At 45.4% G+C, this 16,931-nt stretch overlaps 1 protein-coding gene across 5 annotated transcripts in view; it reads right to left on the bottom strand.

The window, feature by feature from the left end:
- Nucleotides 1–13,659, bottom strand: part of LOC116940314 (glutamine--fructose-6-phosphate aminotransferase [isomerizing] 1-like) — a 32,636-nt gene extending 18,977 nt beyond the window's left edge. Inside the window, exons 1-16 of one of the 5 annotated variants that reach the window (XM_076065713.1) lie at nucleotides 13,474–13,659; nucleotides 10,822–10,929; nucleotides 10,197–10,304; nucleotides 9,784–9,909; nucleotides 9,624–9,682; nucleotides 8,878–9,012; nucleotides 6,957–7,018; nucleotides 6,699–6,778; nucleotides 6,455–6,514; nucleotides 5,212–5,320; nucleotides 3,358–3,521; nucleotides 2,730–2,831; nucleotides 2,241–2,338; nucleotides 1,985–2,105; nucleotides 1,042–1,199; nucleotides 485–599 (exon numbers count right to left, since the gene is read on the bottom strand). In XM_076065713.1, the coding sequence (XP_075921828.1) occupies nucleotides 485–599; nucleotides 1,042–1,199; nucleotides 1,985–2,105; nucleotides 2,241–2,338; nucleotides 2,730–2,831; nucleotides 3,358–3,521; nucleotides 5,212–5,320; nucleotides 6,455–6,514; nucleotides 6,699–6,778; nucleotides 6,957–7,018; nucleotides 8,878–9,012; nucleotides 9,624–9,682; nucleotides 9,784–9,909; nucleotides 10,197–10,304; nucleotides 10,822–10,929; nucleotides 13,474–13,480 (1,612 nt within the window). In that variant the 5' untranslated portion in view covers nucleotides 13,481–13,659. The remainder of the gene's footprint in view (nucleotides 1–484; nucleotides 600–1,041; nucleotides 1,200–1,984; nucleotides 2,106–2,240; nucleotides 2,339–2,729; nucleotides 2,832–3,357; nucleotides 3,522–5,211; nucleotides 5,321–6,454; nucleotides 6,515–6,698; nucleotides 6,779–6,956; nucleotides 7,019–8,877; nucleotides 9,013–9,623; nucleotides 9,683–9,783; nucleotides 9,910–10,196; nucleotides 10,305–10,821; nucleotides 10,930–13,473) is intronic. The other 4 variants (XM_032949963.2, XM_032949964.2, XM_032949965.2 and 1 more) reach the window with 4 other exon arrangements.
- Between the last annotated feature and the right edge of the window lie 3,272 nt (nucleotides 13,660–16,931).

The raw sequence follows: 16,931 nt of genomic DNA, 5'->3' as shown, positions 1-16,931 counted from the left end.
TGTTTATAAGTAAACTAGCTTTGGCTCCTCCTTTGGAATAATCCCACAACCATAGCCCATGTGCACAGCAAGGTGACACTGTGCACACAGTGGCTCATCCTTGTAACACTTCTAGTTCTTAAGTTAAAAGTAGAATAATGGCAAAAAATGTTTTTATATATAGCAATAGTATGATGATGAATACAAACATCTTTCAATGAATATGGTTATAATGATGATTTATTTATATTTCAAGTCCGCCATCTGTGAACTGCTGTCGAGCAAGCTCTGAACTATTTTTTTTAGCATTTTTAAACGTGAGATTCTTTATTAGCGGAATAGTTCTGTACAACGTATGCTTTATATTACTTTTGGTTCCAGAGTTACTAACAGAATGCACATTTTTTTTTTCAAATAAATCAACAGAAGTATCAAGAAGCTCAGGACACTGTTCATGATTGCGTGATTGACGACAACGGGGCGGGGGGGGAGGGGGGATCTTCACCTGGCAGAGTGCGGAGAGCACTGATGATCTCTTGCCTGCGCTTCTGCATGGACAGGCGGTCGTCACACATCATCAGGCTGAACATCACAAGCGCCACGAACTGGCTCGTGTATGCCTGGGGAACACGACGCACGCACACACGCACGGCCAAGCAGATTTAAAGATGCAAACTCATCATGGCCAATGGGCATTTAGCAAATCACTACCACCCTCCAACCCCCCGTTGTCCAACAATGTGATGAGTTGTCATGATGCAGTTTATGCATCGATACATTTTTGTTTAGTTTTACCATTCGCTTTGTATTTTTTCATTATTCTGTCATGTCAACCTTACATGTATGATGTATCTCACACGTGATATTTAAAAATAATGATAAAATAAAGTGGTCTTAGGCAGCTTTAAGTGTAAGACACATCACATTACTAAAATTCACAGTACTATAATTGAAACAAATCAAATATCATGACATCATCCAGTAACATTATATTTGAGCTAAGAGCTGCATTAGAATTTCTGTCCTCGCAGACGTCCGACGGTGAGCTGCGCGACAACTCACCTTGGTGCTGGCCACTCCAACTTCTGGCCCGGCGTTGATGTGGATGCCGCAGTCGGTCTCGCGCGAGATCGAGCTGCCCACCGTGTTGGTGACGCCCACCGTCAACGCCCCACGCTCCTTGCAGTAATGCAGGGCCATGAGCGTGTCCGCGGTCTCCCCTGATTGAAGCACACGTGGGGGCAAAGCTAACCGCCTCCATTCGAGCCAATCCGTTCGAATATCCCGAGCTTCCGCGACAAGTGACACGGTAGAAATACCAGGGCAACTTTGTGCGCTAAAATAAAAACGCCCAATCCTACGATTGCTCCCGTGGTTACAAGGCACCTCTGATCAGCACGGTTGGCTACGTACAGTGCAAAAGAAGTTCACACGTAATAATGCATCACTTTGTCCATTCAAATGTATCCTTAGACTCAAAGGTGCAGCGAATTTCACGTGTAAGAATTACTTACGTAAAAAAAAACATGAGCATTACATTCATATTTCACATTTAGGCTGAGTAGATAGTACAGATAAGACCAACAATAAATATATACACGTATATATGTCGTGTCAGTCACGGGAATTATTTAACCATACTTCCTTCACTGCACTGGTCAGTACAGTTCAGTTAAGGGGACCCAACACGGATGCAGATATCACTTGCCACTGACAATAGCTGTAGCCAGGAATCACAACATCAGTCTCCGGGTTCACAGCTTAGTGTGGAAACCACAGCACCAGTAACATCACGCCTACTTGTTGCCGACGGTAACGTTTCACATGCATGTTGCAGACTCCAGTTGACAAAGCCTAATGCAAAATCACTTCATTGGGCATTGTGCGGGATTCCCAAGAACCCACATTCCTGCTCTGCGATCTCTAAATAACCGCGGCAGCATTTGGACGCCCCCAACACATCCGCGTCTTGTTGCGCTTGTCGAGGGGCTTTGAAAAATCTTACCCGACTGGCTGATGAAGAAGCAGACATCATCCCTGAAGACGGGCGTGTTGCGGTCAAGGAAATCACTGGAGAGCTCCACCATCACCGGCAACTCCGTCAGCTCCTCCAGGATTTGGCGAGTCTGAAAGCAAAGCACCCCAAGTCCACGTGACCCGAGTCATAGCCTTCGCGTCGCGCTATGCAGCGGAAGGCCTTGCCGCTGCCAACACTGGGAGCCAAGTCCAAAGACCTATTTTGTCAGGGAGGGTGTACTGACCGCAACGCCTGCGTGGTAGCTGGTGCCACAGCCGATGACAATGAGGCGCCTGCACCGTCTGATCTCTCTGATATGATCCTTCAGGCCTCCCAGCAACACTGCAAAAAGGTGCGCACATGAGAAACTTTGATTTAAAGCTTTCGTGACTGCAGGGATTCATATTCTTGGTCCTTTCGGTAAAGTCACGTAGAAGGGAAACAATAAAATGATAAAACAATAAAATTCTCACGACGTTTCGACTGCAACACAAGCAATCATCATCAGGTGTGAAAACCACAACAATAATTTTCTTGTTGTGGTTTTGAGAGAATTTTATTGTTTTATATTTTTATTATTTTATTGTTTCCCTTCTACGTGACTTTACCGAAAGAACCAAGAATATGAGAAACTTTGTCCGGGTTTTTTTTTAAATCAACGCTTATATCCGACTGACGAGCATAAATAACATGAGGCATGTCTGGGGGCTGTAGGTACATTAAAATTGTCCACCTGTACCTGTGAAGTCGTCGAAGTTGACACGGCCACGCATGGTGTTCACCACGGACTCGGGCTGTTCAAAAATCTCTTTCTGCATGAAAGAGCTGTAGCTCCCTGTATTGGGAATCCGACAGCAAACAGATGTGGGCCCACGTAAGCACGTGTAAGGGGCACATTTGCATTGCATAACACAGGAATTGCTCCAATGTCAAAGTGTCACGGCAAAAATCTCATATGGTAAAGAGCATTCAAAACTAATCGACATTTTGAAAGCTTAAACTACCGCACATCATTAACACAAATGAAGATGTATATCGTGTAATTTAACACAAGCGCCATTCTAATTAGCCTAACCTGGATTTCTACAGAACACGCGTAACACAAGGTCAAAGCTATTTGTCAATGAAGTTTTAAACAAGATTCATGTTTTACTCTGGCTGCCTGCACCAACAACACTGTAGCAACCTGGAAAAAAATATAGCCGTCCTTATTTAAACTTATAAAAGGAGACGGTGTGGAATTAGGGGTCAATCCCCCCCCCCATTGGGAGTTTCGGCTAAAGGGTTACGCAAACGGCATATGTGCCCACGGCAAGAGAGAGCGAGAGTGCAGACCCGGCGACCCTGGGCCAGTGACGCACCCTTCATGATCTGCTGCAGTTCCATCTGCAGGGTCTGGATGGCACGCGCCGGGTCATCCCCAGCAGTGCGCTTGATGCGGTGGATGGAGAGACGACCGTCCACAATCGCCGCCACGTCGTCGTCCTCCAGGAAGATCACGCGGTTCGTGTGCTCGATGATCGCGCTGTGAAATCGGACACGGGTGGGCGGCAATGTCACTCTGCCCGCCACCGCAGGTGTTCGTGCGGAGGAGGATTTACTAAAGCGCAGCAGTCACTCAAAAATCTAAGCATAAACACTCTAAGAATAACAGCAAATCCCTTTAATTATCAAAGACAGCCTGATCATGTGTTTTTCACGAGGGTACTGAATGTTTGACTAATTCCACTAACTGGTGCGTGAAATGTGAAAAGCAGAGTACCGGGAGACATCCTACCGATACGAGGGGATGACTTTCAAACCTACGCGAATATTTATCAAATATGTCGCTCTACTGCTGACTCATGGTCACCAGGCAGCTCACGTCTACAACACATGGTATTTCCTAGGCGGTCAACAATCCAAGTAATAACCAGGCATGATTCTTATCAGGCTTCAACTCTGCTTAAGTTTCTCAGCTGCAAGTACACCTTCATTTACCAGTTGTGTAAAAGGCTGTAATTACTCTACTGGTTTTTTTTCCCAGTGTTATTTAAGCTACAACGGTTGCAAAATATTTTCTGTCTCGGCATTTGAGTACAGCAACACCCCGGTTTACGTCGGGGATGCGTTCCTGAAAGGTGCGACGACGAATATCGAAACGACGTAAATCAAACCGATTCGCAGGGTAGTAGGTGGAGGCGAAGGCCGAGGCGACGGATACGAGAAAGGGCGGACAATGCTGTCAACGACGCGGGGCTTGAGGCGATGGAAATCATGTAGCGGTGTTAATAATAAAGTGGCGACGTATTCGTGAAACGACGTAAAACGGGGAGACATAAATCGGGGTATCGCAGCACTATTAAACTGCAATATAATGGTTTGCTATGCCAATGAGCGCCTGGCAATGTCTTGTTGGGAAAATATTTTTTTTGCAAAATTACATTACATGTCCAATGTTAATGAATCGTGTCAAATGAATGTTGCCAAAGTAATTTTTTTGCCCATTAGACATGGAAACCTGGTAAACTTAGATGCAACTGAAATCAATAAAAAGCGATTTGAAGCTTTCGTGACTGCAAGGATTCATCTTCTTTGGTTCTTTCGGTAAAGTCACGTAGAATGAGAATAAAATAAACACAATAAAATTCTCACGACGCTTCGGCCACAACGCAAGAAGACGGCCGCTTGCGTTGTGGCCGAAACGTCGTGATAATTTTATTTGCTATTTTATTATTTTATTCTCATTCTACGTGACTTTACCGAAAGAACCAAAGAAGATCAATAAATAGCACAAGGTATACGTAACCTAAAAAGACGGTTACACAAATTAGGCAACATCAGTCAACATATCTAAATCATCATTATAATTTATATGGTGTGTCCTCTGAAGGTACTTATCTAATTAAAAAATATTGGCTAATAAAGTAAGTCAACGGTTTGATACACATCCGAACTGGAAGTACCAAAACAATTTCAGCCTGGTCCGTCCGAATATCCTAAACCACGGTTAGTTGATGAAGCCATCTCCCTTACCAAGAAATGTGGGGGAAAAAAATTCCATCTGAATTTAGTCATAATTAGATGGCATGCTATGAGTAAGTAAAAAGCCACTTCATGATTACACAAATAATCACCAGCATCTTTAAAGGATATGAAAATAATTCGTGGAACTGCCCTACTGGAATGTAAAAAAATGGGTAATTTATGCCATTATCCTTAAGTACAGGACACACCTTGCATCCGATGCAAAATAATATTCCACACCAGTCTCTTCCCCAATCGGGTACAGACACGTGTCCCCATCAACCCGAGGCAGTGTTGATACAGCCTTCTTTTCCTTTCCTAAGCACACATACACAGGCAACAGCAACAAAATAACACGCAGAAATAAAGAACTTCAACTGCAAATCCACTTACCTTTACGTGGGATTACGTTTTCCTAAAATTAAGCTTCTGTTATAAATGTTACGATTATAGCAGAGGTGGGGAATCTACAACAGTCCGCAAATGTTTCATAAGGCTGGTGCTCTCATGAGGCCTACCCACTTAATTCAAAAACAGCTATCTAATCGTAACTTATCCATCAAAGCATCTTAGCTACACTAATTTGGTGCAAGAGGAGAATATTTGACCCGGCAGCAACAACGTATTTTTAAAGCTGCTCAGTCACTTCTGTCACTGCAAGAGACTCCTGCACGGGACAAGTGACCACGGCGTGTGTTAATGTGGCTCGCAGAAGAAGGTTCCTAAAAGTCCTATTTGGCCCTCGGCAAACAGAATCTGAATACTTGTTTACACTCGAGGAATGCCGTTTAGCTATGAAGCTCTTTTCACAGATGTCCAGTAAGGAAAAGGTTCCCCACCTCCTGTATTACAGCCTTCAAGATATGCCTGCTGATTGGAAATAAGCATGACAGTGCAAAGATTCCGACACAATGTGAGGCTTATTTGCAGGTTACGACCAAGCATCAGCGTAAACCATTATACAATTCGAAATGCCAATTGGGTTTTTATTCATTTAATTTTTGTGGTTCATCAGTGTTCACCTATAATAAAATGATGATTCTATGCACATGCATGCATCACTTAATCAGTCAATGCCAGACACACACATTTTGTTCTCCGAATAACAACAATAATGATACGTACACGTGTGAAAATATTGAAATTTAAATGACCGGAGTGTCTACATTACATATGCAAAGATTATACTCGCCAAGCTGGAGGCAAGCACTGCAAAAAAAGCCCTCTCCAGCCAAACACAGCATATGATAATAGCAGGCAGCAAATGATTGCCTAAATTAAGTTCACACAATGGGAACAGGTTTATTATTCCTCCACCCTCACCATCACACTCCAACACCAAGAATGATAATGATAATCAAATATCCAATCTCTGCACACAGATGGCAAGTGGATTCTATAAAAGGGCTAGAAAGAAAGCGGAGGTCTTGACGTCTGACGAGCAGTACTCGCCATCTTCATCTGCTTTCCACTGGGTAGTGAGCTGGTGCAATGCTGATACTTGCTTGTCAGCTGGGTAGAAAGAAGGCGTGTGTGGAAACACATGCAACCAACAAACAATAAAAAATAAAAAATGATAAGACTGCATGTCTGTTGCTAAAAAAAAAGATGTCAGTTGAAAGAGGGTACTTAGGGGTGATGTGGGTGCTGCCTGCCAACTTTGGCAGGGTGTCACAGCAACGCGCGAGTGCCTCACCACAGCGGTACAGGACAGGGATGTGGTCGGTTGAAAGCTTGTGTTTGCTTTGCACTCCAATCAGCAGAGGTCCTCCGCGTCTGCACGTCCACAGTGAGTGCGGAAAATTTGGCATAGAAAACTAAACAACGTGACAAACGCGCGTCCATTCATGTTGACTCAAGGGCTGCATAGCAGCAAAAAATCACCACGAATATGGTTGTGGTTTAGCACTCTTGTGGCTTCCAATTCAAGCTGTTAAATTAGTGCTGTAATGACCTTGTCCCCACCAGCTGGCCTGGAAAGTGCACGCTCTTGAAGACCAACGCAAATGCTCCTTCCTGCAACAGAAACAAAATGATCACACAAACTCCATCTTTAACATGTGCAAATCAACCCCCCTTTGAATCACAACAGAATTACAATTCTAAAACTGATCTGAGCAAGTTTTGAACAATATGTTCCCAGCATTGCCGGATGGCCACAGCAGGAAACGCATGCATTCAAACTATCGAAGGGAACATTTGAGCTGTTGTTTTTATTTTTACATTCTCTTTTTATGAATCCCTTTCTAGAGGTGACACAAACAAAATACTAAAATAAACTGAGAACATATACTTGGATAGAATTAAGCATTATATAAATAATACTGTACAGTGTCTTTATAAGCAATATAATTAATGATTCAATGCCCTCCAAATGTTTCCTTTGCCCCACATGTCCCCACAACCACTCCTGCCAAACAAACACTCCTTTGCCTAAATAATGAATATTACACTTTTATTTTATTATTTTTTTTTCAGAGGCATAAACATTCATATACCTCTGGAAATTCAGTTGTCACGATTCAGGGTTCCAATTATATGCAAGAAACGGTTCTTTATTTTAACATTTCTGTAAAAGGCAGTGGCTTCTCGTTGCTTTAGGGGCCGCGTAAACTGATTACATGCAGGGTATTACTACAATAATATGAGACAAGAATGTTTGTTTGTGTGTAATGCACGTGACACAACTCCACATGCCGCACCCCCCCCCCATCATTAATATTTATGAGCGGGTGAATTTTTACACTCGCGCAGAAGGTCGAGCGGAAATATTTTTTTCGCAAATTCGCTTTAAGTTTGACGTTTCTTTATTGAAAGTGAATCTAATAAATAATTCTACGCAGCAACAAAGTGGATTTGGTGTCTTTATTTATTTCTTCAGCACTTGAGACAAAAGGTAAGTCTAATTTATGCTTCAACAATATGGTAAAATAGACAATTTCTCTGTGATTTTCCAGATATTGTATCGAATTCCAATTTATTTCAACCCAAGCAACCGAAAGCAGTTAAATACAGCACGAAGGTGACATGAAGTGAGGTGTTATATTATGTAGTTTTGTGCGAGAATCACTGCCATTTATAGAGTGCTAGAGTGAAATGTAGTTAGGTGTTTGATGACATATTTTTATGCAAGATTCACTGCAATTAAATTTACGCAAGATACAATTATACTCTGCTCAATTTTTTCGTAAATATTACAGCTTCCGTCCTAGGATGGGCAAATAAGCTAGTATAAATATAAAACATAAAATTTTACACACAAGCCAATGCATAAGCTTAAACATCAAAATTTTTATGATGCATCGTTACCTCCGCTAAATTTACACAAAGATGATGCGTTTGACCACATTACCAGGAATGCACTCAATCGCAGAGATAAGCGAATTTGGGCCAGGATGGTGCTTGGATGGGTGACGACTATACACAAACCAGGTGTTGTAGGCTGTGGGGCAACATTGTAGACAGCAGAGGGCAGTGCAAAAAAATAAATTATTTTACTGTACTTCTACACTCCCAGAACTATGGTTCCCATCTTCACCAACTCAGTGGCCAGCTTAGTGAGGTGTAATCAAATCACCACCATGACCGGTGTGGCGTGGGTTGGCCCTCATCCAGCAGTGGAATAATAAAAGGGAGGTACACTCCACAGCATGCACAGCACACAACACAAAGGTGTCACCTTCTGTGTACATGCTGCTGCAGCTGTATGTATGCTGAATTTCTTTTTGCAGCGTACATGGCCAACCGTGCTAATCGGAGGTGTAACAAATGCACGTCTGGTTGCCCCTCCTAGACATGCATTTGCTAGCAGCAGTGCGTGTCTAGTTGCCCCTCCTCCCTTTAGCTGGCCTGTGCACAGCGCTGGAGCCACTAACCAGCTGCTGCGTGACGCGCTCCACCAGGGTGCTCAGGCTGATCTCGTCGCTCTCGCGGTTGTCGTACATGTACTTGAGAAGCTTTGGGATGGTCTCTGTGTCCGTCTCGGACTCAAACTCGTAGCCTTTGCTCTCCTGAAAATAAAATTAAAATGCAACCGGTCATTACGTGTTGAGGTTTACAAAGCGTCTAAATTTCAACAACACCCAACGCACTGTACTAGGAGACAGATTTATACTTTCAATGTATATTCTTTTTTAGGGCAAAAGAGTCCTATCATAAACAGTGGAAGGTTTTGTGCCTGGTAGGGAGATGACAACACAGAAAGCTGGAGGAAGGAGTTGCAGACCACGGGGATAACAAAAGAGACAGCTACATCCCACTACTTATAGGCTGACTGGGCACTGACAGAAAGCATTGGTTGCTAGAGAAAAAAGCAAATGAAGCATCTGAATCACGGATGTTTGAATGTATAGTAAATTGAAGGTATTTAAATTGTCATTTAATGTATAAATTAATCAAATGAATGGGATAATTTACACACTTATGGTATTACATGGATGTAGAAGCCAAGAATATACGTGCATTGTGGGGTAGATTTTACATAAGTCTTACATTAGGGAAAGTATATTTACATTTCGGGATGTTTTCAAGTCTGACAGTGTCATAACAACCTGACTGCCCCTGCTACGTATATGTATATACACACAGATAATTAGGGTTCATTCGAAATTTAAAAACTTACCAAGAATTTCTTCAAGTCCTTGTAGTTGGTGATGATTCCATTGTGAATCACAACAAATTCTAGGAAAGGAAAATAAATTATTTGAGTTCCAACACAAGGGACATTTCTGGGGTGAATGCATTGCCAGAGTGGCTAAGCCCAGAGGCACAGACTCACTCACCATTGTTTTTGTCTGACCGCTGAGGGTGGCTGTTCACAGCATTGGGCTCTCCGTGAGTGGCCCAACGAGTATGCGCAATGCCCACGTGGGTCTCAAACTCGATGTCAAAGTCCAAGGAATCTTGTTCTGTGGAAAGCATGCAGAAAAACGTAACATGTAACATACAGACGGTATACGTTTAAAAAGCAGAACATCGAGTGGTAAGTTGGGTGGCTTCAGCAGATGTCTTCCCAAGGACATCTGCCATCAACGAAATGGAAATTGTGGCTTCAGTGCCAAGTATCACACTGACCGCAACAACTGGCATTCAAATTTCTTAGTTAATATAGGAGGGCATTTGAATTTGGTTAGGAAACTAACGGATGTTTTTTTTTTAATGAAAAGGCACCCACAAGCATTCTCTTGTTACTCACTGTAGATCTCATCCTGCAGGGCCTTCACCTTCCCTCGTTTCTTTATGAGGTGGATAACCTTGGAGTTCTTGTCCCAGTTCTTGTCATTTCCACCATCCACGGCCACTCCTGTGCACAAGACCACAAACCAGCAATATAAATCCTAGTCAACTTCAGATACCTTTTATTCAGAAGGCACAAGTACTACAGCTGTAACTAAATAAAAGAATACCACTTAAAAGGAAACATGCTACTCAGAATATAAATATCTCTTTGAAGATATACACCTAATTTGTTCAGTTGTAACCAATGAGAATTAAGCTTCATTAAAAAGGGAATCGCAGTGAAGAGAATTCGAGTGACACTACTGTGGTGGGTTTATATATTTTTTTAATTGGGAGTGATGTTACAATCATGCTTACGGGCGTGATTTTAAAATTTAGTTTTCACTAACAAAATGTTCAAACTTATATCAGACAACCCAGGAAACTGCCTGGTATGTATCTACAAGATAAGAGCTTTTAGGGTTTTTTTTTACAATTCTTGATGAGGATGCAGGTGATAATTTATGTAAATATGTATGCATATTTGTTATAAGTAATAGGTGGCAAAATTATGGCATTCTCAAGTGAGACTGCATTCAGACCTGCAGAGTCATATCCACGGTACTCCAGTCTCTGCAGTCCCTTAACCAAGGTGTCCAGGATGTGCTTCCGTGAGCGCGGCACATTGTAGTTTAGGTAGGCGAAGATTCCTGCAAGAAAAAACAATCTACGATTAGCATCTCTACATACTTCCTATAAATGTCCAGGAACTACATCACTGCGTACTGCGTGTGGTTTGAGACAATATCTGAGATTTTGCTCTGAACAACATGCGGTACAAAATGAAAACACATGGGAGAGATATACAAGAACTAAATTCATTGGGCTGTAATGCCAATTCACAATAAAATGCTGCCAGACCACCGGTAAATTTCAAAGCAACAGAAACCATATTCCTGCAGTCACGAAAGCTTTAGGTCAAGATTCAACAGAAACTAGGCAGGAATGAGGTCAAACCAGACTACAGGTCTTGTTGACGTATAAAATGAAGGTTTAAGTGGATTTTTCACCTATGCCCTGCCCGAACCAAGCCCATGAAAACAATTTACACCACTCAGAGCACCCAACTACGTTGGTATATATTTCGACCTTTACCAAGTACATACGTAACCGGTTAACATCAAACCAGCCAAAGTGAAAGTTCAAAGCTTGATGGATTGTTGCATCCTAAGACTATGGTTTGGGGGAGGTCTTCATCAACTCGTGATCAAAAATGGATACGTGTATAGATAATAACTAATGGTATATATGGCCAGAGATGTCAATTCAGGACTACAAATACATCAAATCAACTGAGGATATTGATATATTCAGGTGTATAATAAATGGAAAAAAAATCTGGCCACGTGCAGCACAAACATAAGGCCAAACAGAGTACAACATTCATATAGTTAATTTGTTATGCACAATTTATCAAACAATTGTTTGTCGTTACAGCCCATATTGGCAATACACACCCAAACATTCATATTACTAAGAGAAGCTTTGGAGCAAAAACAATACTAGGGGTGTGTTACATTAAAAGTAGAGCAAGCAATGTGCATCGCCATGGCATTTTTTCAGTAAAACTATTTCCTGCAGGCACAAAACAAATTACCACTAATTATCGTAATAGGGCAGTGCTTCACTCTACTTCGACTACCTGGAAGCAACATTTGCAACATTATCATTAGAATTACTGGAAGTAGATTATCAACTTCACCTAAAGGGCCCCAACTGATTTGTTAAAAAAATATACTGGCCATTGACAGGCAAAAAACACAGTTAAGGACTCTTAAAAAGTCACCATTAACTCATTAACGTGAATACAACCGGACACGGCGAAGCTGTGTACACATTGGGAGGAAACATCCGGTTTTCTTGGTTCTTGACATTGACGTATTGTACGACTTTAAATTACGTACAGTACACAGGAACGATATGCTAACGGACACCATCACCAACCTGCACAAATACAGCAGCACAGGCAAACGTCACACCAACCAGGATATAAAGTACTGTACACATCGTAATCCTAAATACACACAGCATAATCTCCCAAGAAAAGACAGCCAGCAAGATAAATACGTTTTTCTTTCGTCGACAGAAGCATGGGATTTGTCTTCGTGTACTCCGGTTTCCTCCTACATGCAAACAAAAAACTACTGGTCCAAATATCCCAAAGGAGGATCCTATTGAAAATGACTTATTGTGGCTTTATTGGGAAAAAAAAAACAAATTACTACAGGAACTTTTTGGGGAAAAGAATGTGCGACTCGAGCAAGATATGCCGAATACGTGAAATTGTTTCTTGCATGACCCTTTTGAAAGAGCTATCTTTAAAAACGTGGAGACTTTCCTGGACAAGTTAAAATACGTTTAACATACCAATTATTATACATCCCATTAAACTCAGTGAGGCTTCCGTCGATTAAATGACGTCAATTAATCCTGGATTATTACAGATATTTATTGTGACGGGCTATTATCTGGTATAAAGATCACCGGATAGAATAATGAAAAAAGTTTATAGTGTCTTGAGGGTTTTTTTAAAAAATAAATATAACGACAGGATTATCTTGTGTCCGTGACTTAGGTGCTGTACGAATATACAACCATTCTTTAAAAATTATCCTGATGACGGTTGCTTGTGTTGCGATCGAAACGTAATGTATTTTTTTTATACCTACTTGACTTTACCGAAAGAACCAGAGTATACGATTCCTGAAATCACGAAAGCGTCAAATCAAGAAGGATCCTTAAACTCAGTGAAACTTTAATGGAAACATCATTTACATAAACCCTCCTGAAATAAATATTGAGCCTGATTTTATTACTATTTGTGGGATCCTAATACAATCTTGCAACAATTTCATTCATACATTGCGTTACTGTGACTGAAAAACGTTGTATATTACACACCATTGTACCTTCCGAACAACATCATGAGTTTAAACTAAGCGTTGATGAACAAAATAAACAGCATTGCATCGCTATTAATAAACCCACAATAATCACTGCGCACGTTCAAACAAGCTAGCTCGCGTAGGCCGCGTTCGAATCCCCGCCCTCGCCTGCTTCCCATACCGGGATACTCGCCCTCAACCCCCGGGCCGCACCAACGGCGACACCCGGGCGGTTGGGTCCGCACCGCCCCGCGACGTTGCGTACAAGACACGCAAAAAAAAAGAAACCGCGAACACCGGGCCGCTCACCGCACATGCCGTCGGCTTTCTCGGACGACACTGGGGTGGGGGCAAGGCAATGTCTTAGCGCGTGCGTTCGGCCTTAGGGCGAGCGGCGAGGAGGCTGTTGGGGCGACGCGAGGCGCGGGCGGCCGTGACTCCCAGCGAAGCGGGTAAACGTGGCAAGTGTCGAGACGCGGGACTCGCGAGGGCGCCGATTGGTCCGAGGCGCTGTGACGTCATTCGCACGGTGACGTCACACGGAGTGGGGTGGCGGGGTGGTGAGTGGGGTGGGGGGGGTGAGTGGTGGTGGGGGGGTGAGTTGGGTGGGGGGGTGAGTGGGGTGGGGGGTGAGTGGGGTGGGGGGTGAGTGGGGGGGTGAGTAGGGTGGGGGTGAGTGGGGTGGGGGGTGAGTGGGGGTGAGTGGGGGGGTGAGTGGGGTGGGGGGGGTGAGTGGGGTGGGGGGTGAGTAGGGTGGGGGTGAGTGGGGGGTGAGTGGGGGGTGAGTAGGGTGGGGGTGAGTGGGGTGGGGGGTGAGTGGGGTGGGGGGGGTGAGTGGGGTGGAGGGGTGAGTGGGGGGTGAGTGGGGGGTGAGTGTGGGGGTGAGTGGGGTGGGGGGGTGAGTGGGGTGGAGGGTGAGTGGGGTGGGGGGTGAGTGTGGGGGTGAGTGGGGTGGGGGGGTGAGTGGGGTGGAGGGTGAGTGGGGTGGGGGGTGAGTGTGGGGGTGAGTGTGGTGGGGGGGTGAGTGGGGTGGGGTGGGGTGGGGGGGTGAGTGGGGTGGGGGGTGAGTGTGGGGGTGAGTGGGGTGGGGGGGTGAGTGGGGTGGGGTGGGGTGGGGGGGTGAGTGGGGTGGGGGTGAGTGTGGGGGTGAGTGGGGTGGGGGGGTGAGTGGGGTGGGGTGGGGGGGTGAGTGGGGTGGGGGGTGAGTGTGGGGGTGAGTGGGGTGGGGGGGTGAGTGGGGTGGGGTGGGGTGAGTGGGGTGGGGGGTGAGTGGGGTGGGGGGGTGAGTGGGGTGGGGGGGGGGTGAATGGGGTGGGGGTGAGTAGGGTGGGGGTGAGTGGGGGGTGAGTGGGGTGGGGGGTGAGTGGGGTGGGGGGTGAGTAGGGTGGGGGTGAGTGGGGGGGTGAGTGGGGGGTGAGTGGGGTGGGGGGGTGAGTGGGGTGGGGTGGGGGGTGAGTGGGGTGAGGGGGTGAGTGGGGTGGGGGGTGAGTGGGGTGGGGGGGTGAATGGGGTGGGAGGTGAGTGGGGTGGGGGGTGAGTGGGGTGGGGGTGAGTGGGGTGGGGGGTGAGTGGGGTGGGGGGTGAGTGGGGTGGGGGGTGAGTGGGGTGGGGGGTGAGTGGGGTGGGGGGTGACGCGTCGTCGTCGAGGTTATGGCGAGGACGTGACAGCTGAGTTGACTCGCCGACGACCTTCCGGTTAAACCCAGCGGTGTCTCAAGATCGGCCTCACTGTGGATGAGGCTCGTGAAGGACGCTGCTGCTGCTGCTACTGGGGCAGTTGGAGGCAGTCGCCCTCCAGCAACGACGAAGGGCAGAGGTGCGACGCTCACAACAACGAGCGGGAGCGCCGGGGCGGTTAAAATGGAGCAAGTTTGCAAAGTGGGGGGCTCGGTGGTGCATCTACCGATCATCTCAGTCGACCGACCGTATCAAGGGTGTGCCCCGAAACCTCCTGGCAGCGAGCCTTTGACACTTCATGTGATGGCTTCAAAGTACACCTGGCCTGGCACATACTCCGTGGTATTGGTCGTCGATTTATTGCTCTTGGCGATATCGCGAGAGGCGACCTTCCCCAACATTGTAAATGCCGCGGTGGGTTTTTACTCCCGTCGCTGTAAACCCATACGGTTTATCTCGTATTCTTGTCCAGGGGAAATTGAGTATTTCAGGTCCGTACATGCGTACAGCCGTTTCAATACGGGAAACAAAAACAATGTCTCATTTGTTTGTGTTTCTCCCTTGCGATGGGACTTTGTAGGATGAACGTTGAGATTTATAAGGGGCACGGGGTGACCAATAAGGTCTGAATTGGCCTGTAATAATGTAGGGCACTGATAAGGGGTTGACAGGTATGTTACTCTCCAACGCACCGATGCACTGTGCCAGTAACGAATTGGCACGTTTCATGTACGTGACAACCCTTATTAATCGGGTGGTGGCGGGTTTGACGACATAATTAATATTTACGCGATCTAACCCCCCCAAAAAAACCCCCCCTCTATTATGGATTTTCGATTGCTTTGCTCTTGCGATGACGTCAGAATAAACAAGATTACCCGTATTGTAGAGTGCAGTCCCCAATGCCTTATCCCCCCCCACACACACACATCCTGTCTCTCTGGCCTCTCTGTTTATGTGCTATGGCAGAAGGGCCATTTCCCGAAATGTCGCCCAGTATATGTTTATATGTTTTCTTGCTAACGCAGCAACAGCAGCATACCATGTGTTGTGACGTCACCGCCGGGGGCTCGTCACGTGGGCGGGAGCTCGCGCGCGCTATGCACACGTGTCGCTTGTCTGGGGGGAGCGACGCGTTGCCTGTACGTCACAAGTGGGGTAGGGAGGGGTCACTCTATAGCTGTCGATCCATACGGTTTACCCCATATCTTTGTGCAGGGAAATTGAGTTTTCAAGTCCATACAGCGTACAGCCGTTTCAAAACTGGCAAAAATGTGTTTTTGCCTATTTGTTTGCGTTTCTCCCTTGCGATGGGACTTTGTAGGATGAACGTTGATATGTATAAGGGTACGGCGTGACCAATAAGGTCTGAATTGGTCTGTAATAAGGTAGGACACTGATAAGGGGTTGACAGGTATGTAAACCGGAGGCTGTCCGGGCCTGAGCTCCGGAAAATATTTCCTCTAGGGCAGGAGTCGACAAACCAAATAACAAGAAGTGCTATCGGGTTTTCTTTTGCGAATTCGGCATAAAAAGTAAAAAAAAACCCCTCAATATATCAAGAGCCGCCAATGTATGTGACTACAGTAACGTCAAGAAGCAAGGGTTAGGTGACGGTGCGGGGAGGGCCTTCATCCAACAGTGGACAGTGGCGTCCATAAGGGTGCGGGTCCTGGGGATAATCCCACCGTGTGGGCCCCCCGATGCCTTAAAACTAAACCAGAAATATTACAAAACTTGACACCGTGACGTCGAAGCGTGCCCCATCCTCCCCCCCCCCCCCAAAGCACGGGGCCCAGAGCGATTACCCCGATTCGCCGTTACCTTAGGGACGGCTCTGACAGCGGATCAATTCTTTTGATGATGCTATTCGAAGAAGCATTTAGCGATGTGTAACATCTGAAAAGGTACCGACTGTGCAAGCAGTGCAACTGCAACCAGAGTCCAGTGGTTGGAGAGCCCCAGACACCAGCCTACAAAGAGGGGGAAGGCTGAGAACGGGCTCCATTTCGTGACCTGCACCACGCTACGTCAGTGATGATATATTGTGCATAACATATACATCCTGATTTTAGTCAAACAACGCTTTT

Source organism: Petromyzon marinus, chromosome 8 (assembly GCF_048934315.1).
Source record: "Petromyzon marinus isolate PM22_M1 ecotype Great Lakes invasive population chromosome 8, UKy_Petmar_22M1.pri1.0, whole genome shotgun sequence".
NCBI lineage: Eukaryota > Metazoa > Chordata > Hyperoartia > Petromyzontiformes > Petromyzontidae > Petromyzon > Petromyzon marinus.
This window is presented reverse-complemented; position numbering and strand designations above follow the sequence as displayed.